The 12,907-nt window shown below is 39.4% G+C and overlaps 1 protein-coding gene across 5 annotated transcripts; it reads left to right on the top strand.

Moving 5' to 3' along the window:
• Nucleotides 1–41: 41 nt before the first annotated feature.
• Nucleotides 42–11,555, top strand: cnpy2 (canopy FGF signaling regulator 2). 5 transcript variants are annotated; one of them, XM_028969321.1, is made up of 9 exons: nt 48–122; nt 239–355; nt 539–641; nt 2,596–2,711; nt 2,837–2,903; nt 3,873–3,988; nt 6,084–6,281; nt 6,594–6,690; nt 11,270–11,555. In XM_028969321.1, exons 5-9 carry the CDS (start codon nt 2,885–2,887, stop codon nt 11,311–11,313), a joined length of 474 nt encoding a protein of 157 aa, XP_028825154.1. In that variant the 5' UTR covers nt 48–122; nt 239–355; nt 539–641; nt 2,596–2,711; nt 2,837–2,884; the 3' UTR covers nt 11,314–11,555. The 5 variants fall into 5 exon arrangements, with proteins under 5 accessions (XP_028825152.1, XP_028825151.1, XP_028825154.1 ...); XM_028969320.1 differs by having other exon boundaries at nt 49–122; nt 2,596–2,903; XM_028969318.1 differs by lacking the exons at nt 2,596–2,711; nt 2,837–2,903 and having other exon boundaries at nt 47–122.
• Nucleotides 11,556–12,907: the final 1,352 nt, after the last annotated feature.

Here is a 12,907-nt window from a genome sequence, read left to right as displayed (position 1 = left end):
GTCACTGCACAAATCTGTTTTATTCTGACAGGATCAATGTACTTGTCATATTATACGTAGCTATGGTATTTTGATAATGTAGCCCAATAACCAGTAGTTCTGAATTTGCAAAGTATTCCAAGGTATGTCAGAACACCCTGAACATTTGCCTAGCTGAAAATAGGGAACAGACAATATATCTAGTAGCTGTTTAGTGCAATTGTTTAATTTGTAAATTCTGAGACCTATGTTTTTTCAGGCATATCCCCGGTCACCTCTCAGTAACTGACACACACGTCACCAGATAACAGCGGAGAAAGCGTCGTCTACGTCACCAGGGAACAGCGTGCAGCAAACTGGTTGCGCTTCTTCGCTGGTCAGTTATTTTAACGAACTCTAACATTTTCTGTCGATACTGTAATACTAAACGTATTTCTGTCTAGTAAAGCATGTTGGAATTGAGGAACGCTTGCCACGTTGTTCATATTTCGGCCAGTGTCGTGCTACTAGTTGACTATTCCACCTAAACTTGGTTTGTTTCTTCTCTTCTCTCTGCCAGGTTAAGATGAAGCGTTCTTTACGCGCGCGATCAGTTTGTCTTTTACTGTTTCTCCTAAACCTAGGTGAAGCTGCCAGGCAAGGACAGGATATCAAATGCGGGGGTATGATCTTTAATGTTTAAAACAGCAGTATTAGCCCACGGACTGCCAAGCAAACATTTTGAGTGCGGATGAGTTCCCCTAATGTGTCATCAAAATGTAGCAGAAGCAGAAAGGATTGTTAAATTCGCGGACCGCGGGCCCCATCCCGCGAGATCATTTTATATAGCTCTATTATTATGACCCGGCGATATGAAGCGCTGATGACACACAAACTACAGATCCCAAAATGCAATGCTTCAGTTGCCTTGCCGAACGCGATCTTTACACTGCAGCTCTATCATACAGGAGCAGTTTCCACGTCGACGGCAAATAAGTTGTGAGGCAGTTCGAAATTCTTTTTTCGTGCTTCAAAGTCACCAAAGCGCGTGATGTGTTCAGTTTGTCGGCAATTACGCATTGCATTATTGTATCCGTTGTTTGTGTGTGCTTCATATCGCTGTAGTAATAGATCAATATAAAATGATCCGGCATACCGCGACTTTGGCTCTTCCATTGTCGCTCCTGCTTTTAAAAGCTGTTCTACAACGACATGCCATTCGAAATATGGCCCATGCAATGTTTTTCAGTATTCTGAGCATGGTCTGACATTTGGAAAAACAGAAAACTTGAGTTGAGTTAAAACAAGCATTGTTATGGTGTTGTTCATTCAGCTTAATGTAATAAAATATAATAACACTCTTTTGACCAATGTCACATTCCTCTACCAGTTAATCTACTTACTTAAACATTCATATTGCTTAAAACCTAATTACAGGTTTGTTACACACAATTCTAATGGACCAATTAATGGATAATTGTGACTAAATATAATTTCAGAAAATATCATGTTGAAGCTCATTGCTCTTAGTTGATTAGTATGAGAATATTGCAATCCCTAGATGTAGCCCACGCTGCACTATCTCTGTGACCTGACATGAACAACCTCAGAGTAATTCAGTGCTATCCCGAGGAGGATTGATTCCCCTTGGTTAAGTCTTGGTTCCTTTCAAGGGTTCTTCCTTTTTTGGGAGTTTTGTGCCTGACTTTCTCACTTGGGGCCTTGAGCACTGTTCCAATGTGTGACACTTTGTGCCAATAAACATTGTAAAAAAAAAAAAAAGATTCCCCTCATGTCAAGTTAGTCCATGCTAGCTTGTTATGTTGTATTGGAACATTGTATGTAATATCAATTATATTTGTATTCATATACTAGTGAAAATATGAATCTTACATGAAATTGCTTTAAAATCCTTCAAAAGTTGCTGTTTGAGTACCTCAAGAGAATGTTTAAAAAACCTTTGTTAAATGTTACAGAAAATATCCTTAGTAGAACCTTCAAGGAACAGCTTGTCATAATGTTCCACAAAATGTTTCAATTGTGTAGCCCACAACACCTTGTTAGAGTATTTTCTAGAGGTATAGGAAATTTTTCAAAGAAAAATATTTCCTGAGGAATTTCATGTAAGTCTTCAGCTTTCACATAACCATATTTCATATGTTCATATGAAATTCAACTTGGCAAAATTCTGATTTGTTGTCAGTTTGTCAATTCATTACATTGCAGTATGCATTAAATGTTTTTGCACAGTGTTTATTTGGAAACGTTTGTGGTTGACCAAACAGTGTGAGCAGTGGTGCTAATGAAGTGGACTGAAGTAACTGAAAGGTTGCAGGTTCAAATCCCAAATTGCTCTGAAAATGAACTTTTTTTGCTTTTGTATACAGTGCTCAGCATAAATGAGTACACCCCCTTTAAAACATACAAATTTAATCAGAAGCTCAATGAACAAAAGAACAATTTACAGAAATTTCACAAGGTTGGGTTTTATTGAACACTTGTTTTGAACATATCAGTTTTGAAAACATTATTTCCAAAAACAGTGATCTTCGTCTCATCACTCCAGAGTATAGTCCCAGTAGTCTTCATCTCTTTCAGCATGGGCTCTAGGCATGCTTTTTTGTCCATGGGCTTTAGGAGAGGCTGCTTTTCTGGATGATACCCATGCATACCATTCCTCTGCAGTGTGCACCGTATGGTGTCACAGAAAACGATCAATTAACTTCTGTGGACGGCCTGGGCGTCTCTGTAAGGTGGTTGCTTTTCTATATTTCTTAAAAAAAATTTATCACTTTTGATACAGTATTTTGACTATGTAAAGATTTGCTCATCTTGTAGCCCTCACCTTTTTGTTTAAAGAAATGATTTCCTTTCTCAGATTTTGTGACTTTTCTCTTCCATGTGGAGCCATTGCTGACAGCATGAAATGGGAAGGGCTCTTCTTTGTTAAGTAATGCCCTTTTATAGTCACCTGTCTGCTGGATACCTCTTAAATGAATCATTAGAATCACCTGTGATTGAATGCCTGTTAATTCAAATGTTGTAGTCTTAAGTGTGACGTTTCTTCTAAGATTAATTGGCGTGTACTCATTTTTGCAACATGGACTTGTTAGGAAAATCACTGTGCAATTAACAAATCTTGATTGCAATCAATGGCCCACAATGTGGGAGTATTTTGTAGTATGGTATCTCATAGAAAATGCTGAAAGGAAACTAAAGGTTTTCTGATAAATGTAGTGTACTCATTTATGCTGAGCACTGTAGGTCTTAGTGGTCTCCTAATACTGTATCTGATATCTCTTTCTGAAATTCAGCCTTGGTGCAGAATTACAGCCACCTTAATCCAGTCCCACAATGAGATTTACACAGGACGCGCTGTTTCGTTGTGTGTAGCTTTAAATGCCAATGAGGAGGAGAGGGGTGCGATGTGGCCTATAGAAATGTGCAGGCATTTACAGAAATGTCATCAACCCCTCCTGTTTGCCACTGGTTATTCATAGGCATGTTCGGAAGCTATGATGGTCGGCGGAGTTACTTTTTTAGGGGTGGGTGGGAAATCCTCTTGTCGTACAAAGGGGAGGTAAACTTTCCCTTTATGATGACATTAGGTGAGACATTCAATGTCTGCTGCTCTCTGAATGGTGAAGCAGAATGCATAAAGCATGTTTTATACATACCGCCATTTCTAGCTACTGCAGGACCATAGACAGGCTAAAGGAACTCGTATTAATGTTAAATAATCTGACAAAGTTCAATTTTAATTATAGGGGACCTTTAAGCAAGGGACTGTTTCACTGCTCACCAGGCGCCTTTCATGGCTGTTTTATGGCTGGGGTTAAATATAGAGGACACATTTTGTTGTTTGCACTGTGTATCATTTTAATTTATTTATTGTTACTTTCATTCCTTCACAGCATGCCGGGCTCTGGTGGATGAGCTTGAGTGGGCTATAGCTCAAGTAGATCCTAAGAAAATGATCCAGACAGGATCCTTTAGGATCAACCCTGATGGAAGCCAGTCAGTACGAGAGGTAAGGACATGCAACAAGTGCAGATGCTGTAATTCCTCATACACTGTTTTGAGCTTGAGCCTGCTCACGTATTATAATTACTCAAAATGCACGTTCCTGTTATTCAGAATAATTTGAATTAGCTTACACTGCTTTAACACCCAAACTGTGGCACAATGAATTTTTGCATATACACATGTGGACAAAATTGTTGGTACTCTTCAGTCAATGAAAGAAAAACTCACAATGGTCACAGAAATGACTTTAATCTGACAAAAGTAATAATAAATAAAAATTCTATGAAATTTAACCAATGAAAGTCAGACATTGATTTTCAACCATGCTTCAACAGAATTATAAAAAAAATTAACTCATGAAACAGGCCTGGACAAAAATGATGGTACCCCTAACTTAATATTTTGTTGCACAACCTTTTGAGGCAATCACTGCAATCAAACGATTCCTGTAACGGTCAGTGAGACTTCTGCACTTCTCAGCAGGTATTTTGGCCCACTCCTCATGAGCAAACTGCTCCAGTTGTCTCAGGTTTGAAGGGTGCCTTTTCCAGACTGCATGTTTCAGCTCTTTCCAAAGATGCTCGATAGGATTGAGGTCAGGGCTCATAGAAGGCCACTTTAGAATAGTCCAATGTTTTCCTCTTAGCCATTCTTGGGTGTTTTTAGCTGTGTGTTTTTGGTTATTGTCCTGTTGCATGACCCATAACCTGTGACTGAGACCAAGCTTTCTAACACTGGCCAGCACATTTCTCTCTAGAATCCCTTGATAGTCTTGAGATTTCATTGTACCCTGCACAGATTCAAGACATTCTGTGCCAGATGCAGCAAAGCAGCCCCAGAACATAACAGAGCATCCTCCATGTTTCACAGAAGGGACGGTGTTCTTTTCTTGATATGCTTAATTTTTCCGTCTGTGAACATAGAGCTGATGTGCCTTGGCAAAAAGTTCAATTTTTGTTTCATCTGTCCATAGGACATTCTCCCATAATCTTTGTGGCTTGTCATATGTAGTTTGGCAAATTCCAGTCTGGCTTTTTTATGATTTGTTTTCAACAATGGTGTCCTCCTTGGTTGTCTCCCATGAAGTCCACTTTGGCTCAAACAACGACGGATGGTGCGATCTGACACTGATGTTCCTTGAGCTTGAAGTTCACCTTGGATCTCTTTAGAAGTTTTTCTGGGCTCTTTTGTTACCATTCGTATTATCCGTCTCTTTGATTTGTCAGCAATTTTCCTCCTGCGGCCACATCCAGGGAGGTTGGCTACAGTCCCATGTATCTTAAATTTCTGAATAATATGTGCAACTGTAGTCACAGGAACATCAAGCTGCCTCGAGATGGTCTTATAGCCTTTTGACATGCTTGTCTAAAATGTTCTTTCTAATCTCCTGAGACAACTCTTTCCTTCGCTTCCTCCGGTCCATGTTGAGTGAGGTACACACCATGTCACCAAACAGCACAGTGACTACCTGGAGCCCTATATATAGGTCCACTGACTGATTACAAGATTGTAGACACCTGTGATGCTAATTATTGGACACACCTTGGATTACCACGTCCCTTTGGTCACATTATTTTCAGTCTTTTCTAGGGGTACCATCATTTTTGTCCAGGCATGTTTCATGAGTTTATTTTTTTAAATAATTCTGTTGAAGCATGGTTGAAAAGCAATGTCTGACTTTTATTAGTTACATTTCATAGAATTTTTATTTATTTTTGTCAGATTCAAGTTATTTTTGTGACCATTTTGAGTTTTTCTTTCATTGACTGAAGGGTACCAACAATTTTGTCCACGTGTATACTCATCCATTGTGGTACGTACACTGATCTGTCAATTATTTTGTTGTTACAACTTAAAAGTGTACATTGTTGTTTGCCTGTATAATGTGGAGCCCATGTTGTGTATTTCCTCAGTCAGTATGCATTTTACATGTCATGTAGTGAATAAAAGGAGCATTCCAGATGAGGCTGGAGCATATTGATACAGATCATTCTGGATTTCTTTGTATTAAACTGCCTATGTGATTTCAGAGAATGTCCTATATGGACATTTAGCTGGGACTCTGTACTAAAAAGGTTTTCATGGGGGTTTTGGCTCAGGTTCCTCTGGCACGCTCCGAGAGCCACCTGCTTGAGTTGTTAGAGAGCATTTGTGAAAAGATGAGCGACTACGGGGAGCGCACAGATCCCAACAGCAGTCGTAATATCTACACACGGATCACTTCCAGAGACGGAAAGGCCATGGACTTGTCAGACAGGGTCCTGGATTCCAGAGTCACATCCAGTTTAAAGTTTGCTGTGAGTAGCATTGACCCAAAATGCTAATTGAAAAAGTGGCATTAAGTTAAATTAAATCACAGTACTACAGTAACACTCAGTATGCAGCGTTTTCTTCAATATCATGATATCTGTTTAAATGAAAGGAAAATAAATAAATGTATCATAAAAAGTTGTTGTAATAGAACGAAATATTACATGTGTTTTGCAAGTGCTGCATGGAAGTGCTGCTTTTGATTTTCTGCTAGAAACAGCCTGAATGCCAGTGTGTCAATAATACAAAATAATCAATGATGTTTACTGATTTAAGTGTATTCTGTCTCTTCTCTCCAGTGTGAAACAATTGTAGAGCAGTTTGAAGATGAGCTCATTGAATTCTTTGCCCATGAGACTGACTACGTGAAAGACAAATTATGCAGTAAGCGAACAGGTACAGACTACAATCACTGCCACACACAAAATTCTTTACTCAAAAATATGAAGAAATAAGTAATTTGGTCATTTTCAACTCAACAATTGGTCAGTGGTTGACCATAACAGGATTGAAGTTATGTGTTCGTGGTTCAGTCGTTATCAGATGCCTGAACCTTTGCAATGGTATCACCTAGAAACCCCAAATAATGGAAACACAATTCGGATATACTTTCATAATTTCAAATATTATTAATTTTAACATGCACCCAATTTAAGACTAAGATCTGAACATCTTTGCATATTCAGTTTTGTTGCAGTATTTCAAAGGTTACATATCTTACAATATAATGTATGGTCAACAAACATTTTGCCATCGTTAATCAGTACCCCTTCTAGATCTGTATTGTCTTATGCCTTTATGAGGAGCAATCATGATACCAGGGCCATGGTTTGGTATGCAAAGTCTTATGATTAATATTCAGCAAATGTGCAAATACTGTTTTGTTGCATGGAAAGCCACTGGCTAAACAGCAGGAATAGAGAAAATTTTAATGAGATTCCTACAGATATGGTACTGTAATACACTGTCATGCTGGTGTAATGATGCAATTTGATGTTAGTAGTGGCTGGTGCATAAAACACAATCCAGGACCAAATTTAGAAAAATGTTAAACAAACATTTAACAAAGATAGATAAGATAAAGATGAATTTGGTGTTGACTCGTAGAACATGTGAGCTAATATTTCTATAAGCGATCGGAGTGGGTGTGGCCATTTACTCTCAAACAGGGTCAAATTCACAGAGGAATCCCTTGAATGTTAATTTTAGCATTGGTAGCATTTTAAAAATAACTCCTACACACAGATGCTTTGACTGAAATGCACAAAAATTTGGATGTTGCCTTCAGGAGACACCCTTGAACGAGTCAAGGGTGTCCATTTCAGATTCCAAAATATTCAATTCAATTTCAGTTTTTACTGGCACAAATCTCTGCCCATAGATCTCCTCCTACAGTTATCATCGCACATCCACAAAAACTTAACATGTTTGTCCAGCCAATAGCTCAGAAGTGTGCTATCACTTTTTTTAAGCAATCCGTGCCAATTCTCGCGTTTTTTTTTTTTCTTTCAAATCTGTCCTCTGCTTTTAACCCACTGCTTTTAGTGAGCAGTGGGCAGCCATGAAAGGCGCCTGGGGAGCAGTGTGTGGGGACTGTGCTTTTCTCAGTGGCACCTTTGTGTCTCGGGATTTGAACCGGCAATGATTGAGCCGCTTCCTTACCTGCTAGGCCACCACTGGTGCGTATGACTCTGTTGAATCTTTTAGATCCAATTAGAATTGGATCATGATGTCGCATCGCTGGTGGGTGCAGACTGTTCAGTCCTGCACTTGTCACCTAAGGCTGCTGCCACATTCTAATGATCGTATTCTCAGGGGCCTTCACAATCACGCTCTTATATGGAAAAATGTATTAGGGGTCATGTCGCTGACAGTTCTGTTTATATCATATCGCCCTTATCATATCGCCCTTATCCAGAGCAACTTACAATCAGTAGTTACAGGGACAGTCCCCCTGGAGCAACTTAGTGTTAAGTGTCTTGCTCAGGGACACCAATGGTTGTAGGTGGGATTTGAACCTGGGTCTTCTGGCTCATAGGTGAGTGTGTTACCCACTAGGCTACTACCACCCTACCCTACTAGGCTAGAATAATTATCTGGAAATCAATATCATTTCTGGCCTTTTGTTTTACACTCTGTTTCTCACAACTGAGGTGTACTTATTTTCCCCACTGTATCTCTGCTGCCCTGTGCTGAGGTGTTAAACTCCCCTGTTACTGAGTGAAAGTGAAGTCATTGTCATTGTGATACACTGCAGCACAGCACACGGTGCACACAATGAAATACGTCCTCTGCTTTTAACCCATCACCCTTGGTGAGCAGTGGGCAGCCATGACAGGCGCCCGGGGAGCAGTGTGTGGGGAGGGTGCTTTGCTCAGTGGCACCTCAGTGGCACTTTGGTGGCTCGTGATTTAAACAGTCAACTTTGTGATTAAGTTCCTTAACCGCAAGGCCACCACTGCCCCAAAGTCAGAGTCAGGCTGCTATAGCAGTGACAGGATCTATGCACAATCAAGAGGCCACTATGCACACTCCTTGCACACTATGCCTGGTTTCGGTAAGTCTTATACATTTCACTAGTCACACAATGTTGAAACATTACAAAAAAATTAAATAATCTTACACAGTTTAATGTTCTTACCCACTAAACTGTACATCGGCCAAATACAACAACAACATTATATAGGCCATAATCACATACAGTATGTATCAATGGTCTTTGACAGGCCCTACAGTTGACACCCCCACACTTGACCCTTCTGCACATATGGAAAAACTCTAGGAGAGGAAAAAAAAAGAAAAGAAAGGAAGACCCCTTGGGAAGGAGTGATACAGAGAGGGAAGGTTGGTAATGATTTGTCCAAGAAAAGAAAGTCTAACAGGTATAGTAGTGGAAAAGTCCAAAGTGTAGTATAGAGCATCTGTCCATGTTTGGAGATACTCTTCACTGGAGTCTGCCAGTGGTCTGCGCGCTTGCTTCAGTGCCTCAGAGAGAACAAACAGAAGGAGCGGCAGACGGTGGCGTTGTACGACTGATAATGAAATATGTGGTTATAGTAAAGACTGAGACTCTGAGTCCCGAACACTGACCGGAAGGATCTTCTCTAGTTAGAACTCTGACTGCAGCATTCTGAACTAGCTGGAGTTTATTCATGCATCAACTAGAACATCCAGACAGTAATGCGTTGCAGTAATCTAACCATGATTTAATAAAGACATGGACCAACTTTTCTGCATCTTGCATTGAGATCATATTTCTTTGCAATATTTCTAAGGTGAAAGATTGCTATCCTAGTGATATTATTTACATGCGAATGTAGGTTGTGAGAAATACTCACAAACACACATAGCATGTTAGAAAATTCAGCTTCTTATTCACCCTTTATTCTTCACCTCTCTTTCACACTTCTCATTGCTATGAACAGTTCAAAAGCAAATTATGTTGTGTTATTATTTAAACCTGAGGTTCCCTTTGGCCAATTTTCTGTGAAAACCATAAAAAAATATTTTATAAATGTAAGGCTTCAATTTATTCAACCACATGTGCTGTATAAGTAAATTCTCAATTTTCTTCGGTCCTGAAAAACTAATGTATGAAGTTTCCGTATAGTTGCAGAGCCACCTAGTGGAAACATTTAAATACTTTTATGACATTAATCGACCTGCATCAAACTTTATACAGTTAATGAGTGTCACAGCCTTAACAAGATAATGAAAGAAGTTTCCAGAATAGTCACAGTGCCACCTAACACATGTCAGGGCTTCACTGTGTGCACCATGTGCTGTGCTGCTGTGTATCACAAGTGACAATCACTTCACTTTAAAATTAAAATGCATGTGTGGATGGAATGATGAAAAGCAGGAGTGGAGGATAGGGGAGAATGGAGGTAAAATGTGTTTCAGTTGGTTTAATTCATGATTTTGGAGCGCAGATTTTTGTATCCTATGGGAATACAATTTAACCTACATATCCCAATACAATCTGAACAAATTTCCATTCTGATTCTCACATCCCAAACTTTCATGGTCCACTCATTAACACATCCAGTTCACACCAAAATTGCTGAGCATCCAGACATTTCAACATTTCACATGTGGAAAGCCTTATTTCTATACTTGACTGTGTTGCTGTGTGATAGTGTTAAATTTACCTGTTACTAAGTCAGGCTGCTCTGCCACTGAGTAAGATGCAGGCTGCAGGGGTCTGTGTGTAAGTGAGATCCAGGCTTAAAGGGGCAGGGCTTAGCTTGCTCTGAGTGTGGTGGATAGAGGAAGAGGAGCTTTCACAGGAGCAGAGGAATCAAATGGCTGACTGTTTCAATGAACAATGCATTTGGTAAAATAATTCTGCACACATCAAATAACATTAACATTTTACAATAACATTAAAGGGTGAGGGCTTGTTAATCACTGCTTGTTATTTGCTCATTTCAAATTAATTTGTCACATACATAGTCATATACAGTATGATTTGCAGTGAAATGCTTTTAGTGACTGCTACAGACAACAGTATTGCAAATGTTGCAAGTATACAATGAAAACTAATATGCAAATATTGCAAACATAACCAAATATTACAGTTTTATGTCTTTAACATAAAATATGTGTAACAGGTAGGGTGAAGGTTTGCAAATGAGTGAAAGTCAATGTATAAAGAGTCCAGATTGATTCAAAGTGAAAGATGTGTATTGGAAAGTGTATTGGAGTTCTATGTAGTGTTGTTGAGAGCTCGGACAGCCTGTGGGAAGAAGCTCCTCCTCATTCTCTCTGTGTTGGACTTCAGGGAGCGAAAGCGCTTCCCTGATCGCAGCAGAGAGAATAGTCCGTTGTTCCATTGTCTAGGTTTAGACCAATGAATTAATTTTAGTATGTTTTTTTGACTATTAATGCATGTGACCAAAATTCTCCTTTATCCTTTATGTATTTTGTTTATTTAAAATGTTACTTCTGTTAAATGTATGCATTCTCTCCACAGATCTCTGTGACCATGCTTTGAATTTGTCACATGATGAGTTATAATGTTGGGCCAATTCCAAGAACCCAGGGACGGTGTTCTACAGTACTCCTCACTGAAAACTAACTTGTACTACCTAGAATGAGGTATAACTTATTGGAAACAGGTGTGAACAGTGACTCTTCTGGAGCTTGTGTTCTGTACAAAATTAATGTTGTACATAATACAATTGCTGTTGTACATGTAACATTTTTATACATTCATGTAATTCTTAAATAAACTATATTTTCTCTGTTCTTCATATTTATTTAACTAGGCCTGATCTATGTTTATCATGTATATCTGTACTCACAGTATGTGGAATTGTGACTAGCTGTGAATGTGGTACACCATTTGGATTACGGAAGGTGGTCATATCCTAAATATCCTATCATATATCCTATACATTGTTAATATTCATCTTTGTATGAAATCCCTTTGGGGCAAAAAAACATTACCCATGTGGCATTTCTCTCGTATCTATAGTACAAATTACTGAATTTATGTGCCACAAAAACAGATCTTTTATAATGTATAGATTTTTTTTATGTTTCCGGATAGAGGAACTGCCAGATACACTGAGGAGCATTAACCCGTCTGTCAGATTCAGATGGTGCAAAGAAATTAGGTTTTGCAACTTTTATTGTAATAATTGATGTTTCAATGATTATAAGGTGTATTTATGTGACCTTTTACAATTTAGACATTGTGTAAGTAGGACTCAAAGGATTCGGTTCAATTGAGACCTTAGAGTTGTGTTTTATTTAATGAATCCAGTTGATTAACCCGAGTGAGTCACACAGCGCTAATTTAATTACAGTCTGGAGACCATAGGGAAAAAAATACATGGCTATTTTGCATTTGACTATTTATATTCTGTAGGCCTCATCACAAATGGGTACAGAAAACTGACCAGGTACTTTATGGACTGGTGCCAGCAGAACTACCTCCAGATCAACACTGGAAAGACCAAGGAGTTTGTGGTAGACTTCCGCAGGCACAAACATCTTCCACTACAACCACTGAACATCCAGGGTATGGACATTGAGGCTGTGAAGAGGTACAGGTGCCTTGTGTTCATCTGAACAACAAAATGCACTGGACTTACAACTGATGCTCTACAGGAAAGGACAGAGCAGGCTGTATCTGCTGCAGAGGCTCATGTCTTTTGGGGTAAAGGGTCCACTCTTGAAGACATTTTATGACTGTGGTGGCCTCAGCCATCTTTTATGGTGTGGTCTGCTGGGACAGGAAGAGACTGAACAGGATGATCTAGAGGGCCAGCTCTATTCTAGGATGCCCTCTGGACCCAGTGGAGGTAGTGAGTGACAGGAGAATGGTGGCTAGGCTATCATCCCTGTTGGACAACATCTTCCACCCCATCCAGGAGACCCTGACAGCACTGAGCAGCTCCTTCAGTGGCAGGCTGAAGCACCCACGACGTGGGAAGGAGAGACTCAGAAGGTCTTTCCTGCAAACAGCTGTCAGGCTCTACAACAGCTGACCACACAAACACACATCCAGTACACAATCTACACTTCTCTTAAGTTTAGAATGTCTGTATCTACCCACTCGCTACATATGTAAACTCTCACAGACATAGATTTTTACAACTCACAT

The sequence above is a fragment of the Denticeps clupeoides genome, chromosome 2, assembly GCF_900700375.1.
Source record: "Denticeps clupeoides chromosome 2, fDenClu1.1, whole genome shotgun sequence".
NCBI lineage: Eukaryota > Metazoa > Chordata > Actinopteri > Clupeiformes > Denticipitidae > Denticeps > Denticeps clupeoides.
This window is presented reverse-complemented; position numbering and strand designations above follow the sequence as displayed.